The sequence below is a fragment of the Chiloscyllium plagiosum genome, unplaced genomic scaffold, assembly GCF_037043375.1.
Source record: "Chiloscyllium plagiosum isolate Xiang-an unplaced genomic scaffold, Cpla_swu_hap1 HiC_scaffold_7, whole genome shotgun sequence".
In the NCBI taxonomy this organism is placed as follows: domain Eukaryota; kingdom Metazoa; phylum Chordata; class Chondrichthyes; order Orectolobiformes; family Hemiscylliidae; genus Chiloscyllium; species Chiloscyllium plagiosum.
In genome coordinates, this window is record NW_028270145.1 from 8,028,729 (window position 1) to 8,047,137 (window position 18,409).

General features: G+C 40.7%; 1 protein-coding gene across 2 annotated transcripts in view; it reads right to left on the reverse strand.

Annotated features, from left to right (window-relative positions):
- The window catches only part of LOC122551279 (protein boule-like), a 161,006-nt gene that overhangs the window by 74,582 nt on the left and 68,015 nt on the right, over positions 1 to 18,409 (reverse strand). For both annotated transcript variants that reach the window (XM_043692928.2, XM_087988692.1), the window contains exons 6-7: positions 12,956 to 13,083; positions 8,047 to 8,127 (exon numbers count right to left, since the gene is read on the reverse strand). In XM_043692928.2, the coding sequence (XP_043548863.1) occupies positions 8,047 to 8,127; positions 12,956 to 13,083 (209 nt within the window). The remainder of the gene's footprint in view (positions 1 to 8,046; positions 8,128 to 12,955; positions 13,084 to 18,409) is intronic.

Below are 18,409 nucleotides of genomic sequence, written 5' to 3' on the forward strand. Positions count from 1 at the left end.
ACATTTGTTTATTAACATCAATGCCTTCACCTGTCAAGATGACTGAAGCTCCTAATATTTGTCCACAGCCTCTTTCCAAGCAGCTGCTTGGGATACAAGCATGCTTGCAGTGTAAATCTTTTAAATAATAAGTCACTGAGGCTTTCAAAGCACTGCAGAACACTTCTACCTTATTCCTACTGCCAAAGACGGCTCACAGTTTAATATGGGCTGCAGATTTTCCCTTCGTTAAAGATGTCACTGACTGCATCCATACTGCCTTTCATGTAACTCCTTTAAATTCTTCCTCGTTTATGAAAGAAGAAGATTCCACTTTGTTACTGTGCAACTGCGTGCACTCACAGCAGGCACATTAAGCTGTTTGATACTCATTATTCTGGAAGTAATCGCAGTTACATCAATTTATGGCATTCTTCTATATCACCTTTATTTAAAACATCATGTCAAGTCCACGTCTGGACTTGGATATTGAGTAACCAATGTTACTCAATGATGATTCGTAACTCCAATCTAAAACAAAAACCCAGTTTATGGAACAGACCTAAGGAGCAGGAGCAGGGAGAAGAAAGTAGATGATGTTTAAATGCAACATTAATACAAACAGATACTACAACACAGATGATCCCTTTAGGTTCCACCTAATTAAATTATTCATCAGGACTATAGTCTATTCTTCTATAACACGATAGTTGCATTCTCGTACTACCTCACAGTATCGAAAATCGCGCAACAGAAATAATGGTGCCAATGGGAAAAATAGGGTTGGGGCTGACCTACAAAAATATCAGTAAACATCAAAACGAAAATAGTACCTCACCAAACACAAATTATAGCACCGTCTAAGTAAATGGTAGAATCATATATTTTGATGAAGTACAATTTAACACTTTATCTTAAAAAACTGGAAGGTAACTTGAAGAGGCTTCTGAGTTTGCTGAGTTACAATAGTGAATTAAGGCTGAGGGTCATCATCAGCATCATCATCATCCCTTTCAGGTGCAGGTTTACAACAAAATAAAATATTTATTTCAGGAGTGAATGGTTGTGATTCATTGTCTTCAGAGTGTTTCTTGGGGGTTGGCCTAAAAGAAAATCTAATTTTTGCTACTTTGTCATCTTTCTTCTTTCATGAAGAAGCTGTTCACAGGGTGCCCACTAAGACTTCATTCCACTAACTACTATCTTGCTGTATTCTGCATTGTCGTCATGGTCTTCTAAGAGCTGCAACTGCTTCTCAACTTCCCTCAGGGTAGAAGACAAAAGAAAAATGGAAAACTCTTGTGATGCTGCATCCTGGACTTCATTGCTTTCATCTCGAGCTACAATTTTCCCCACAGCAACAAAGTGTTGTAGATCAGCTGTGGAGAGGTCTTCACAATGGGACTCAAGCAGCTCCTCAACATCCTCAGTCTCCATTTCTTCAAATCCAACTTGCTTTGCAAGAGCGACACAATGTTCTTTGATTGCTAGAAGCTCCTCTAATGGGTTCAACACCTTTAAAATCATGAAGAAATTCTGGGAGAAGCTTCTGCCAAACTGCATGCAAGTACTAGCTGACCAACCATGTGATATCGACACTAGTCCAGTCCTCAGTGCACCGCAGCACCTAGTGCTGGGGATGGAATAATGTGAGAGCCAATGGGAGTTTGTGTTTTAAAGAAGTTATTCCTTAATTCACTAATTGCGTTACAGCCAAATCGCGATGATAAACCTGTACCTTTAATCATAAGACTTTTCAAGTGCTGACAGTCCCATGCTCCTTACCTCTCCTCTATTGCTTGGTGCTACATTGCCTTCTTTCCATCATGAAAATGCACATTCCACCACAATTTAGAAATTAGTTACACAACGCAGATAAGACTAAAATGATCACCTGTAAAGTGCCCATTTTCCATGTGCTTTAGGCTAACTCAGTGCACCTCTGAGTTTGTTCCTCGGCATCTTTAAAAACGTGGGAGAAGAGTGATGATCTTCAACTGAGAAGACTGAAGATAGCCTGGGCAAGTGACTTTGCTGTAGCCTAGACAAGATGGTATCCAGGCCCAAAACTACTCAGTTTAGGTTAAGCTGGTCAGGCAATTTTCAGAATTATTGAACTTAGAGTAATAATGTTAAGACCTGTAGAAGATTGCAGAATTATTGATCATTGTGCCAATGACACCGTCTGGTATAGCATCCCAACAATCCTAAACCTTTCGAAAAATAGTTTCAGGGAGTCCATTTGAAAGGCAGCAGCCAAAAGACATATTCTGATATCCCTTGTAGCATTCAGGCTACTGATGGAAGCTGCTTGCACTGCATCATAGCTTTGATATTGCCTTATCAGATGCTGCATTGTGTTGGGTTTCAGAGGTAAGCAATGGATGTGACCACTTGTTGAATGTTGGCAAGGATAATCTCCAAACTCTACTCAAAGCACTATGCCAAATGCACTCCTTCATTCTCCTCAGAGTGTATGAGAAAGCCTGTACACAAAATATTTGTTTCTGTGGCCTAACCTAAGTTTTAATCTTACTCCATTGCAACTGAAATAATGTGTGAATTCAACTTTCAGTGAACTGGCAGCAATTCTGTATTTTCTTTCCACCTTGGCTCCTCTCATGTTTTGCCCAACATCTTTACATTTGCAGATACTCCCTCTCTCCTGGCCTTTAAAATACATGCAGTGACTGTTCTTGAGTTGGTGTTTGCAAATGTAAGATTTAAGTGGTAACACTTCATTTTCAGCATTTTCTTCCTGATAGGATAGGATCCAATAGTTGGATATCTAAAATCAGAAAAGGACAAGATGGTTTCTGTTGAGGGGAGAGGAAAAAGTAAGATTGTGGTCCTATACTACCCATATCTCAAAAGTCCAAAGACTCTGTGAGGTTAGACAGAGGAATGAAAGGGCACATACAAACAGCAACAATCCCTTGAGTCCCACCAAAGGTCACAGTCTCTTTTCATGATCCAGCACCATTACATGCAGGAGGTTAAAACTGTGGGTGTTCTCGTCCTCCTCCAGATATATCCTACTGCCTTCAGTTACATAGTATCTTCTCCTGCAGTAAAGAATATAAAATTATGCATTAGAGATTGTTCTGTAATATGTTTCATGTGGTTATCAGACCTGAATAGCAGCCAGTGTGAGAGAGTTGTGGGAGTGACTTCTCTCATGTTTTGAAATAGTGCAATGTGTGAGGGTGGATATTATAAATTCAGGGGTTCAGGATTTAGTACTCGACATTGATAGATGGGTGCTTGGGATGTGGTGAATTAAGCAGGTTGAGAATTATGAAGCATTTGGTACAGTGTTATTTGAAGAGCAAATTTAAGACTGTGCAAACTTGTCTCACTATCATGGGTCATTATATCATTAAACTTCTTCTGGCATTGCATCCACTTTCATGGATCTACACTCTTAGGCACTGATCTTTATCTTTTTTTTTCTTACTTGTCATCTGACCATGTATCATTCACTCCAGTGGATGGAAGTCAATGCTTCCTTCTATGTCTTGAAACCAAGTCACCAGTGCAATGTAAGAAAACTTGGCGTATGTTCTGCCATATCTAGCCATTCCTCCAAATATCAAAATACTGGCTCACCTTATAAGGAACATTTATCAATTGTTACAGCAGCAGATTATTTTAGTAAACCTTGCAATATTAAGCCATCTGAAGTGTACATGCAATGAACAGCATGGGAATGTTAGCTGCATGCAGAGGGTGAGAGTGGCGGAAGACAAAAAGTTCCAAATTTTTTTGTGACAAACAACTGTATAATTATAGCAGTCTTTGGACGTCAAGGGTATAAACATTAGTATTCCTTTTACTGACTTCCTATTACCATCACGCCTGTGGACTAATGCATTTTGTATCAAATCACCAAAGTAACCTCAGCATTTCAGCATTCAATGCATATAACACATTTAAATCCAGGATGAAGTCCACATGAAGAATACAGCACTACCTTGCTGGAGTAAAACAAAGGACTAAGGCAGTGCTTCACAAATAATTTTTCAATGTGATCCCATTTTAACTCAGAAGGATAGTTAGGAATGAACAATAAAGGTTGTACTCATCAGTGATGTTCACATCCCTTGAAAAAAAATCTACAGGTCGTTCTGCTATAAAGTGTGTATTGTTAACACAAATTCGCTATAACACAAGCGACAAAACGAGGGCACTGCTTTAAAACGTGTATTGGTTATAATGTGATTCCGGACCCATTAGTTTAAATGGGGCTGTTATAATGCAATTTTCTTATAAGACATGATTCCATGAGAACGGAACTACTGTGTTATAGCAGAACTGACTGGATTTTTTAGAAACCTTGAAAATTGTGATACCAGTAAAATGAAACAGTCATAAAGAAACATAGTAACATTTAGTATGTTAAAGCTTGCATGTGATAGATCATACAAGCAGACCCCAGTTTGCCAGTGTTCCACTTCCAAATCCATGCGTAAATAGTTTTACATACAATGCAGGACAATATAAAGTACAGTAAATTCATAAATGCAGGAAATGTTCATATGTTGGATACTCATTCATTCAGCAGCCCCTTGTCCTAATTTCCTGTACTTGCACAACTCTTCCCTCGCCACCCACTCTCAGTCATTCAATCTTTTCTTCCTTCTCAGGTCAAATGACAGACAAAGCAAAGAGCTAACGTTTTGAGTACCCAGCAAGTCAAGGGGAGAACTCTTCGTCAAAACTGATAAAATGTTGCTTCTGTCTAGATGATGGAAAATCCTGTGTCAAGGATATATCATACGTCATGAGCACAAAAGTAGAATATTCAACCAAATGTTCTCTTCAAATGCCTTCTTTTGCTACTCTACTTCAAAGTTGGTAAAACATTGTACTTTTTGCAATGTGCAGAAGAAACTTGAATGTAACTCAAAATATGTACAATTAAAATCACAAGGAAAGTATGTTCTGTTTGAATGCTTGCTGATGTTTTGTTATTTTTATTTTATTATTTTATCAATTTTGGTTTAGAGCTGTGAATTGTGAGCTTAAGATGACTTTTGGACTGTGGGCAGCATCTTGTACTAACAAGCTGTTGTTTGTGAGGTCAGGCCTGAAGTTAGTTGCAGGTTGTTTTTTGATCAATGTGTTCCATTGTCTTCAAAACCAGGTAAAGTAGCATGTCTAACCAAATAGCAGATATTTGATGTTAACAAGGTCAGTACCCAGCAAGTCAAGTAGAGAACATCATGGTCAAACAGAAGGAGGGGCTGTAGAGTTTGAATTGCATATGTTTAGACTGTGTTTTTGACAGGAGTTTGGATGTTGATGCTGGAGTATGAAGGTGTAAAGTATGAACTTTTGAAAGCTTCCTGTTTAACTTCCCATAATCAGCCCCAAGAAGTGCACAGAGTAGAAACTAACTTTACAAGTCTTGCTGAAACATCCTCAGTGAAATGAAAAGGTAGTCCTGACTGATGTCTTTTCTTCAGAAAAATCAACCAGGAAACAATCATGTATGGTGTTAGAACAACACAGCGTGAGAACTGTTTACATAACCGGGCCAGTTTTGTTATTTCCTTTCATTTATCCCTGAACTATGTTTGTTTGCCTGTCTATCTTCTGTGTGAATGGGGTTGTAAATAGAAGGTTACTGACTTTCAATCATTGATATTAATTAGATTACGCTATTGTTTAATTTAGCTCTGCTAAATCTACTGTATACTCATAAATAGTTAAGTCTTTTATTTAGGGTACAAACCTGCTGTCTGAATTTGATTATTCACAGTCTTAGATTGGTTATTATTCAGTGAGGCGTTCGACAATGTTCCCCATGGGAGTCTGGTAAGCAAGGTTAGATCTCATGGAATACAGGGAGAACTCGCCATTTGGATACAGAACTGGCTCAAAGGTAGAAGACAGAGGGTGGTGGAGGAGGGTTGTTTTTCAGACTGGAGGCCTGTGACCAGTATTGTGCCACAAGGATCGGTGCTGGGTCCACTACTTTTCGTCATTTATGTAAATGATTTGGATGGAAGCATAAGAGGTATAGTTAGTACGTTTGCAGATGACACCAAAATTGGAGGTGTAGTGGACAACAAAGAAGATTACCTCAGATTAAAACAAGATCTTGATCAGATAGGCCAATGGGCTGAGGAGTGGCAGATAGAGTTTAATTTGGATAAATGCGAGGTGCTGCATTTTCAGAAAGCAAATCTTAGCAGGACTTATACACTTAATGGCAAAGTCCTAGGGAGTGTTGCTGAACAGGGACCTTGAAGTGTAGGTTCATAGTTCCCTGGAAGTGGAGTTGCAGATAGATATGATAGTGAAGAAGGCATTTGGTATGCTTTCCTTTATTGGTCAGAGTACTGAGTACAGGAGTTGGGAGGTCATGTTGCGGCTATACAGGACGTTGGTTTGGCCACTTTTGGAATATTGTGTGCAATTCTGGTCTCCTTCCTACCGGAAGGATCTTGTGAAACTTGAAAGGGTTGAGAAAAGATTTACAACGATGTTGCCAAGGTTGGAGGATTTGAGCTATAGGGAGAGGCTGAACAGGCTGGGGCTATTTTCCCTGGAGTGTCGGAGGCTGAGGGGTGACCTTATAGAGGTTTATAAAATGAGGGGCATGGATAGGGTAAATAGACAAGGTCTTTTCCCTGGGGTGAGGGAGTCCAGAACTAGAGGGCATAGATTTAGGGTGAGAGGGGAAAGATATAAAAGAGGCCTAAGGGGCAACTTTATCACACAGAGGATGATACGTGTATGGAATGAGCTACCAAAGGAAGTGATGGAGGCTAGTACAATTGCAACGTTTAAAAGGCATCTGGATGGGTATATGAATAGGAAGGGTTTGAAGTGATATGGGCCAGGTGCTGGCAGTCTTCACTATAATATCTACCTGCAACTCCACTTTCAGGGAGCTATGAACCTGCACTTCAAGGTCTCTTTATTGAGCAACACCTCCTAGGACTTTACCATTAAGTGTATAATTCCTGCTAAGATTTGCTTTCCCAAAATGCAGCTCCTCCCATTTATCTAAATTAAATTCCATCTGCCACTCCTCAGCCCATTGGCCCATCTGATCAAGATCCTAGTGTAATTCTTCGCTGTCCATTACAGGTGAGATATGTGGTCGGCATGGATGAGGTGGACCGAAGGTTCTGTTTCCGTGCTGTACATCTCTATGACTCTAAGTCATTGAGGTCAATTTTGAGAATCTTTGAACATTTTAATTTTATTGTGTTGCGAATATAGAGGTAGGAAGGCTGAATTGATTCAGTTGTCTCTTCCCATGTCTAAGTGCTATTGTCTTCAATTGTAATCATTTCCTGTATCAAAATGGATTGATACAGTGCAAACTTTTAAAATGTGTGTGAGCTATATTGTGATTACAGTGCCAAAACTTAAAATGATGTTTCTAAAGCGCAATTTGTCTATAATGTGGGATTGCACACGAATGAACCATTGCGTTATAGAAGAACTGACTGTACTTTTAAGCTATACGAAGGAGTCCACATGTTCTTCTGTGTCTCCAAAGCACACTCAAAGGGGTCTCCATGAAATTCACTTGTGGCAAAGTATATTTTGATTTGGCACAAATTCTGACTCCAAGTCTGTGCTGTGTTAGTCAAAATCAGCCATGGAGATCCCAATCAATTTTATCACTTGATAGGCAATGGCATAAAAGTTGGGAGAAAAAACCTAGCATTGGTTGCTATTCAGTACCTTAAAGATAGAAATCTCATTCATAAGCAAATTAGAACACTTACAAACTAACCCATATCTTTTATGAAATAAAAAACAATTTCAACACATCAAGGCAGTCCATGTTTTGCACATTCACCAATTTCTTCACCTTAATATTGAAAAATGGAATAGGAGTGCATTTTAGGAATTTAGGACCAACAGGGTTTCAAATTAATTGACAAGTGCCTGAGATTGCCATACATCCACCGGGTGTACCTGGCTCAAGGAGCCCCTGCCAGAAACATGCTTTTATAAAATCTAATACCTCTTCAAAACATTAGAACTTCATGTCCTGCTTCACAAAAGGTAGAATATCATCTGAATAAGATAAGTTCTTACCTGATAATGGTATGCTGGCTGCTGATAAATTGGCTGAGCTTGATGAGCTACCATTACTGGTGAGCTTGAAATAGAACGAGGCTGATAGAAAACAGTAACAGTAAATAATATTTTAAAAGCTGACACACACAGAATACAAAACAATTACATACTTGATACCATCAGAATCCTAGCAAAGGTTGTCTTCCTCTTCCCAACAGGCAATAAATTGAGGATTAGAAACAGGTTATTTGACTCATTCCATTCATCACATGATGTCAAAAATTTTCTAAATATTCAGCTAGCTCCACAATTCCAGTATTTCTCATAGTGTATGCAATGTTCCACTTTTCTAAAAACTATATAATTACCTGCTAACATATTCCTCAGCCTCTCATTTAAATAACTTCATGATTATTTTAACTTTATGTTCTTTCATAGTTGTCTCACTGACCAGTGTTGCTAAATTATCAATATTTCAGATTGGTAACCTGTAACATTACTCATAAGAACATGAAACATAGAAGCACAAGTGGAAATTTGAACCCTCATAGTGCTGGTTTGCCATTCTGGACTGACCTACTGCCTCAGCTGTACCTTTCCGTACTTATCTCCACGTTACTTGATTTCCTCAGTATTCATAAACCTTTTCAACTATAAACTGAATCTACACACTAAAAAATCTGTAGCGCTCTCTATGCAGAGAATATGTAGAGAATTCCAAAGATTCTCAAAACAGAGTGAAGATTTTTAATTTAAATTTAATCCTAAATAAGTCAATTCTTCATCTGAGACTTGACCCCAAAGTCAAATGAAAATATTCTCTCAGCATTTAATCTTTCAAGCCCTTAAGGATGTTACACTTTAATTAGATCACTTAATCTTTCTCACAGGAAATTCTGATAATCCACAAACGTTTACTGCTCTTCCTCGAAGACAAATATATCCCTCCTTAGCTAAAGAGATAGGTGGCATAGTGGCTCAATGGTGAGCATTGATGCCTCACAGTGGCAGGAACCTGGGTTCAATTCCATCCTTCCACCGGCTGTTTGTGTGGATTTAGCACATTCTTCCCGTGTCCCCTCCAGGTGTTCCAGTTTCCTTCCACAGTCCAAAGATGTGCCGGTTAGGTGGACTGGCCATGCTAAATTGTCCATAGTGCCCACAGATGTGCACGTTAGGAGGATTAGCTCGGGGAAATACAGGGTATGGGGGTAGCTTTTGGTGGGATACTCTTCAGAGGGTTGGTGTGGGCTGCAAGGGCAGAAGGGCCTGCTTCCACACTGTAGGGATTCTATAAGACAAAAACTACACAGCTTGTCGGAATGGCCCTACATAATTACAATAAAATTGGCTCATATTTAATCCCTTGGTAATAAAGGCTGATATTGTATTTGCTTTGCGACTTATTTTAGTTGCTTGTTAACATCCTGTGGATCATACCGAAGACTCCGGTATCCCTTGAAACACCAGTACATCCCAATCATTCAATTTAAAAAAATGTTGTTGCTACTTCATCTACAAAAATGCATTCTTTCTTCAAAATAGACAATTTGCATTTCTCCATATTATATTCTAGCGCACTCTTAACTTGTCTAAATCCTTTTGCAGCCTCTTTGCTCATTCCTATTATTTATTTTCCTACTAGCTTTATTTCATCAGTACAATGAATATTGTATTTGACAATCATTAATATAGATTCTGTGATCCTTAGTTGGTCCTTGTGTTATGTGAAAACTTATGGCCGATTAACCCACAACTGATCTATTTATTCCCACTGACTGTTTGCTGCATGATAACTAAATTTCAATCAATTCTAATGTACCTCTTGTGTGTCATTGATCAAGATTTCTGAAAACCCAAACACACTATATTCCCCATTTCCTCACAGTCTACCCGTCCAGTTAATCACTAAAAAAGTGTAACAGATATCAAAAATGATTTTTGCATTACCTCTGTCCCACAATCTGTTGATTCAAGTACCCTGTTATCACATTATTAATAATGGGTCCACCATTTTCTGTACTACTTATGTCAGATTGACTGGCTTACAGTCCCTTGTTTATTCTGTGAAAGGTCTGGAGTGGTTGAGGATTCCTGGGTTTAGAGGTAATGTGACAGAGTTTGGTGTACTTATATTCCTTAATGTTTGATATGCTGGAGAAAGAGCGTTGGTTGAGGGTATGGATCCAGTTCCTATATACCTCCACCCCCATGATGAAGGACTACAAGACTGCATTTCTTTCTCTACCACTGACCTAACCAGTCCCCCTCCCTTGACACTCTCATTCAATTGGAGGGACTTGTCCTTGCCCTCAACAATGTCTCCTTTGAATCCTTCCACTTTCAAAGACCAGAGGGATAGCCATGGGCACCCGCTTGGGCCCCAGCAATGCCTGCCTCTACGTAGAATACATGAAACAATCCCCTACCTTTTCCTCCATTACATCGATGACTGTATCAGCGCCACCTCATGCTCCCACGAGGAGGGTGAACAGTTCATTAACTTCTCCAACACCGTCCACTCTGACCTCAAGTTCACATGGACCATCTCGGACACCTCCCTCCCCTTCCTGGACCTCTGTAGTAAACGACTCAACACGGACAACTATTTTAAACCTACCCAACTCCCACAGCTACCTTGACTATACCACCTCCTGAAAAAACACAATCTCTTACTCCCAATTCCTCTTCCTCCAACGAGGAGCAATTCCAGTCCAGAACATCCCAGATGTCCTCTATTTCCTTTCCCAAGTGACCAACAATGCCCTCCACTTCTGCCCTCAGATCCCACCCCTCCAACTGCAACAAGGATAGAACCCCGCACCCCGCCCCGGTCCTCACCTATCTGGATACTGTGAATTATCCTCTGCCATATTTGCCACCTACAGTCACACCCCACCACCAAATTATATTTCCCTCCCCACCCCTACCTGTGTTCTGCAGAGACCATTCCCTCCGTGATTCCCTCGTCAGATCCACGCTCCCCAAAACCCAACCTCTACACCAGGCATCTTCTCCTGTCACCACATTAGGTGCAAAACGTGCGCCCACCGTCTCCCCCCTTCACCTCCATCCAAGGCCCTAAAGGATCATTTCAAGTCTGAGAGAGATTTTCGTGCACATTCATCCATCTCATCTACTGCACTGTTGCTCTCGATGTCGCCTCCTCTACATCGAGAAGACAGAAGGCCAACCCCTGAAGCAATTCAGGAAACATCTCTGGCTTACACGAACTTAACAACTCCACTGCCATGTGGCCAACCATTTCAACTCATCCTCACACCTCCCCAAGGATATGTCAAATCAAAGCCAACCGTCAACTGGAGGAATAATGCCTCATTTTCCGCCTTGGGACCATACAATCATACAGCATCATCACTGACTTCACCAATTTCCAAATCTCCTCCCGCCCACCTTATCCCAGATCCAACCCTCCAACTCAGCACCGCCCTCTTGATCTGTCCTACCTGTTGATGTTTCTTCCCACCTGTACGTTCCACCCTCCCCATCGACCTCCCACCTGCATCCACCTATCACCATCCCACCTACCTTCCCCCCACCCTCACCTATCTCTCAGCCCCCTAACCCTCCACATTCCTGATGAAAGGGTTATGCCTAAAATGTCTCCTCTCCTGCTCCTTGGATGCTGCCTGACCTCCTGTGCTTTTCCAGCACCATACTTTTTGACTCTGACTATTCAGCATCTGGAGTCCTCACTTTTTCCTAGCATTTTGCAGGGATTGTTCCCTCTGGGACACCCTGATTCACCTCCACCATTCCCAACATCTCTCACACTCCCACGGCACCATTCCATGCAATTACTGAAGGTGCAACACCTGACTGTTTCTCTCCTCCCTCCTCATTATCCAAGACCACAGACATACTTTCCAGGTGAAGCAGCAAGTTACCTGCACTTCATTCAATCTAGTCTACTATATTCATTGTACACATTGCAGTCTCCTCTACAGAGGGGAGATGAAACACTGACTAGTTGAATGCTTTGCTGAACACAGACGTTCTGTACACAAAAACAACAGAGCTTCAAGTTGCCTGCCTTTTCAACACAATAATATGTTTTCATGCCAATACTTTTGTTGCAGGCCTGCTCCAGTGAGCCTCACAGTCAGCTTGATGAATAGCATCTCATTTTCCACTTGAGGACCCTGAAGCTTCTAGAATTTAACACTAAGTTTAATAACCTGATTCTGTCACCTCTTTTTTTTTAAACTTGCTCTGTACTCTGGTTCCATCATGGTATGGATTGCTTTCAGCACAGCCAACCCATCCTCTCCTACCTACAGCCATCATGATCACATATTCAGCTTCTCTTCTGTCCTGGCCTATCATCAATGATCCCCTCCTGTGCCTACCTGTTTCATACCTTTCGCTCTCTTTCTGGGCTTCATCTCCACCTATCCGTTCACCTAACACCTGTCTCCCCATCCTTCAACCCACCAACCAAACTTCAGTATAATAAGCATTTTCTCCTAGCTGCAATCAGTTGTAAAAAGTCAGTGGATTCAAAATATGAACTCTCCTTTCTCCCCAAAGATGCTGCCACACCTGCTGAGCTTCGCCAGCCATCTGTTTTTGTTTCAGATCTCCAGCATCCACAATTCTTTGTTTTATTGAACTCTAATTCACTTTTGTTCAAATTTAAAAAGAGTGTCAATGAACAGAGTTTCTTTCAAGCATTATCAGGGAGGACAAGAGCATTCAGATTAAGTACTTTGTCTAATCATTTGTGCCATTAATGAACTAACATGCAGATAAACCTGAAACCATCCAGAGTTCTGTATAACTGGAGTGAAATAATCCCATTTATAACATGCACTGTAAAACAAATATATAACCATATAGATATCTTATAATTTGTAGTTCATTATCAGATGAAAAAAACAAACTATTCAAATTCATATTTACTCACAGGCCAAGGTTGTGGAACAGAAGTGATTTCTGGACTATGGAAGTAAGCCACTCCATTGTGGTATGTGTAAGGATATCCAGTTGAAGTGGTCAAATACATTGTCCCAGCTGCTGGCATTAAACTTGTTCCTATTCAGCAAACAGAAATCTCAGATGAAAAACAAACACCTTGTTGCAAGAAAAATAGCTCCCAGAAAATGGAAGCTACTAAAATACATAATTCAAGTCAGTTTTGAATGAACTTAGAGTCATAGAGATGGACAACACGAAAACAGACCCTTCAGTCCAACTCGTCCATGCTGTCCAGATATCCCAACCCAATCTGCTCCCACCTGCCAGCACCCGGCTCATATCCCTCCAAACCCTTCCTATTCATATACCCATCCAAACACCTTTTAAATGTTGCAATTGTACTAGCCTCTACCACTTCTCTAGCAGCTCATTCCACACACGCACCACCCTCTGCGTGAAAACGTTGTCCCTTAGGTCTCCGTTATATCTTTCCCCTCTCACCCTAAACCTATGCCCTCTAGTTCCGGACTCCCCCACTCCAGGGAAAAGACATTGTCTATTTATCCTATCCATGCCCTTCATGATTTTGTAAACCTCTATTAAGATCACCCCTCAGTCCCTGACAGGCCCTAGCCTGTTCAACCTCTCCCTTTAGCTCAAATCCTCCGACCCTGGCAACATCCTTGTAAATCTTTTCTCAACCCTTTCAAGTTTCACAACTTCCTTCTGATAGGAAGGAGACCAGAGTTGCACACAATATTCTAAAAGTGGCCTAACCAATGTCCTGTACAGCCGCAACATGACTTCCCAAATCTTGTACTCAATATTCTGACCAATAAAGGAAAGCATACCAAACAACTTCTTCACTATCCTATCTACCTGCGACTCCACTTGCAAGGAGCTATGAACCTGCACTGCAAGGTCTCTTTGTTCAGCAACACTCCATAGGACTTTGCCATTAAGTGCATAAGTCATGCTAAGATTTGCTTTCCCAAAATGCAACACCTTTCATTTATCCAAATTAAACTCTATCTGCCACTTCTCAGCCCATCTGATCAAGATCCTATTGTAATCTGAGGTAACCCTCTTCGTTGTCCACTACACTTCCAATTTTGGTATCATCTGCAAATCTACTAAATACATCTTATGCTCACATCCAAATCATTTATATAAATGATGAAAAGTAGTGCACCCAACACCAATCCTTGTGGCACTCCACAGGTCACAGGCCTCCAGTCTGACAAACAACCCTCCACCACCACCCTCTGTCTTCTACCTTTGAGCCAGTTCTGTATCCAAATGGCTAGTTCTCCTGTATTCCATGAGATTTAACCTTGCTAGCCAGTCTCCCATGGTGAATCTAGTCGAACGCCACATATAGATCATATCTACAACTCTGCCCTCATCAATCCTCTTTGTTACTTCTTCAAAAAACTCAATAAGTTTATGAGACATGATTTCCCACGCACAAAGCCATGTTGATGATCCTTAAGCAGTCCTTGCCTTTCCAAATACATGTACGTCCTGTCCCTCAGGATTCCCTCCAACAACTTGCCCACCACCGATGTCAGGCTCACTGGTCTATAGTTCCCTGGCTTGTCCTTACCACCTTTCTTAAACAGTGACACCACGTTAGTCAACCTCCAGTCTTCTGGGACCTCACCTGTGACTATCGATGATACAAATATCTCAGGAAGAGGCCCAGCAATCACTTCCCTAGCTTCCCACAGAGTTCAGGGGTACACCTGATCAGGTTCCTGGGATTTATCCACTTTTATGTGTTTCAAGACATCCTCCTCTGTAATATGGACATTTTTCAAGATGTCACCATCTACTTCCCTACATTTGATATCTTCCATGTCCTTTTCCACAGTAAACACTGGTGCAAAATACTCTTTAATATCTCTCCCATCTCCTGCAGCTCCACACAAATGCCGCCTTGCTGATCTTTAAGGGACACTATTCTCTTCCCAGTTACCCTTTGTCCTTAATATATTTGTAAAAATCCTTTGGATTCTCCTTAACTCTTATTTGCCAAAGCAATCTCATGTCCCCTTTTTTAAGTATACTCCTACTGCCTTTATACTCTTCTGAGAATTCATTTGATCCATCCTGTCTATACTTGACATATACTTCATTCTTTTTCTTAACCAACACCTCCATTTCTCTAGTCACCCAGCATTCCCTACACCTACCAGCTTTTCCTTTCACCCTAACAGGAATATACTGTCTCTGCACTCCCTATCTCATTTCTGAAGGCTTCCCATTTTCCAGCCATCCATTTACCTGCAAACATCTGCCCTCAATCAGCTTTTAAAAGTTCTTGTCTAATACCATCAAAATTAGCCTTTCTCCAATTTAGAATTTCAACTTTTAGATCCGGTCTATCTTTTTCCATCACTATTTTAAAACTTCTTAAGGATTTCAAGTAAAAGTTATTCTAACTAATCAATGCCATCTTTTTGAAGTGGTAGTAGCATCAATATGATTCCACTCGGAATCTTGCTGCCAAGATAGTAAACAAATCACAACTGCAAATTCATCTGAAAGAATCCAATGAAACAAAGCAGCAGAATTAAAAATATTGCAGATACTGGAAACCTGAAACAAGAATAGAGAAAAATAGAAATACATGGCAGATTAATCAGCTTCAGACCGTATTCTCTCACAGGTTTCAGGATAAAAAGGTCTGAAACCTGAAAATGCCAAGCAGTGACACTGGTTCAATAATCTTCTGGAAGGCAGGCTCCCAATGGCTCGAAATGCTGTAAGCATTTGTCAGAATTTTCTACACAGATGACACTTAGTCATCCTGTCTGTCAGAATTTTCTACACAAATGCCCAGGTTATCTCAATATATTGGCACCCTCCCAAGAACTGAGCAAATAATTGTAAACAGACTATGGCCACAACTGCCATAGCCATCATTGCAGAAAGGAAACTTCTTCACAGGAAGGCCTGCAGTCACAGCTGTAACCCTTACAAGGCCATGGATTCATGTTCGACTGCCTTATAGGAGGCAATTCTATGGCCACCAAATTCTGGTCTTTTACCCAAACTAATATTCTGTCTTCCACTACCGGGCTAATACCACTGTTTCAGACATCAGCTGTAGCTGGATATCAAAGGTCTGTCAGCCATCTGGAAAATCTAGATTTGTGAAGAGTGTCCTCGGCTAGCACTTCAATTGGCTTAATTGATTATAGACACCCGGACCAACCAACCCAACCACCCTGTAGCTCAACATTTCAATTCCCCCTCCCACTCCACCAAGGATATGCAGGTCTTTGGACTCCTCCATCGTCAGACCACAGCGAAACGACGGTTGGAGGAAGAACGCCTCATCTTCCGGCTAGGAACCCTCCAACCACAAGGGATGAACTCAGATTTCACCAGTTTCCTCATTTCCCCTCCCCCCCAGCCTGTCTCAGTCAAATCCATCAAATTCAGCACCGCCTTCCTAACCTGCAATCTTCTTCCCGACCTCTCCGCCCCCACCCCAGTCTGACCTATCACCCTCACCTTGACCTCTTTCCACCTATCACATTTCCGACACCCCTCCCCCAAGTCCCTCCTCCCTATCTTTTATCTTAGCCTGCTGGACCAACTTTCCTCATTCCTGAAGAAGGGCTAATGCCCGAAACGTCGATTCTCCTGTTCCCTAGATGCTGCCTGACCTGCTGCGCTTTTCCAGCAACACATTTCCATCTCTGATCTCCAGCATCTGCAGACCTCACTTTCTCCTTAATTGATTATGTATTCACTAGACCAGAAACGGGGACAGGGAACCATAGTGGCATCCTGACCACTAGCAATAAATTGCTTCTTGTCCTCCTACCACATCAAAAATTAGCCAATATTTCAGGTACTGTTGGCTTGCTTTCTCATTTTTCAGGACTTTATATAGTGCTTTGTCAGAATTTTCTACACAAATGCCCAGGTTGTCTCAATTTCATAACCAACCTTCAGGTTTTCCAAATCACCCATTTTTTTAGAAATCTCTTGCTTAAGCAATTAAACACTTGTGATTATATGTTTTAATTATTCTGTCCATTACTAATCTGAGACAATGCCATGTTATTTTACTGATACTAGTTGTGTGCTTATATGCGGAACATTGCAATGATGACTGACAGCATTTGCCATTAATTGGTTAAAAAGTCCAGGAATTTGTAAAGTCAACCCAGATATCCAATGAGTTTCAATTCTCTGCAAATTCTCAAGACAATTTTCAGTGGTCTGCTTTATCTAATGGACTTGAGATATGATTGCAAGTTAATCACAGCCATTCAGGGTTCATAATTAAAAATGCGAGGATCAAGAGCATGCTGCATGGTTCCAACAAAATACAATGTTTCCTTTTTCTGTTAACCTATTGCTTTTTTACATTTGTTTTTGTATGTATTTAACTAAAATTCAGTGTTGCCTTCTCAAAGGGTTCACTATTTCCTTCTTAATTCTCTTCCTTCACTGGTCAGAGATAAGCCATTTGGCATAATGTTCCCAACTACAACTAAGCGATTTCACAGCAGTGTTAGCAGATCAACATTCCAGAGATTTATGGTGAGAATTCTGTATGTTATCATGAACAAAAATCAAATTAACTTTTGTTTGTCACCAATCTGCTGCTGCAGCAATTTCTAGCTCACTATTGACGAGTCAATCTCCCAAGAAAATGCACAAGGGAAGTTAGGATCAAGGATAATGATCAGACTAGAAGATGGCAGGACAATAAAGGTTCAGTGAAAAGATGAGCCAGATCAGAGAGGAATAATTGAGAGAAGGGAGAACTAGAGAAAATTTTTAAGTTGCAGAGGCAAGAGAGAGATAGTAAAGTAGGAAAAAGGGAGTGGAGATGAGGATATCTAGTGGAGACAAGAATGTAAAGATTAGAGAAAATGAAGGGGAAGAGGAGGAAAAGGGATATAGGGGACACAAATAGTAGAGAAAAACATTGAATTTTCAGGGTAATCATCCTCTGATGTATTACTGGGCTAAGAGCGTCTGCAGATTGGTGGCATGCATCCAATCAAAAGAGAAAAATATCGGAAATATTCAGATGTGGCACCATTTGTGAAGAAAAGGAACAGAGTTAACTTAGTAAGTTATCAGAACTGGGAAAATTAGAAATCCATAATTTTTCCCAACTTTCATGGGGCAAGAATAGAGCTAGGCTGGATAGAATGGAATCAGTGGTTGGCAGAACAAATAATAGTTGAACAATGGCTACCTTCAAAGAGGAGCTGCTTCAGATATAGACAAGACATATTTGTTCAAAGGTATTACATTTTGGGGGTTCAGAACTTCGAAAGATGAATGATTGGAACTCAAAATGTTAACATTTTGTTTTTCTCTCTCCACAGGTGCTACCGGAACTGCTGAGTTTCTCGAACTTTCTCTATTTGGCATAAGTGACGTTACAGGTAATGGAATAAAAGGAATG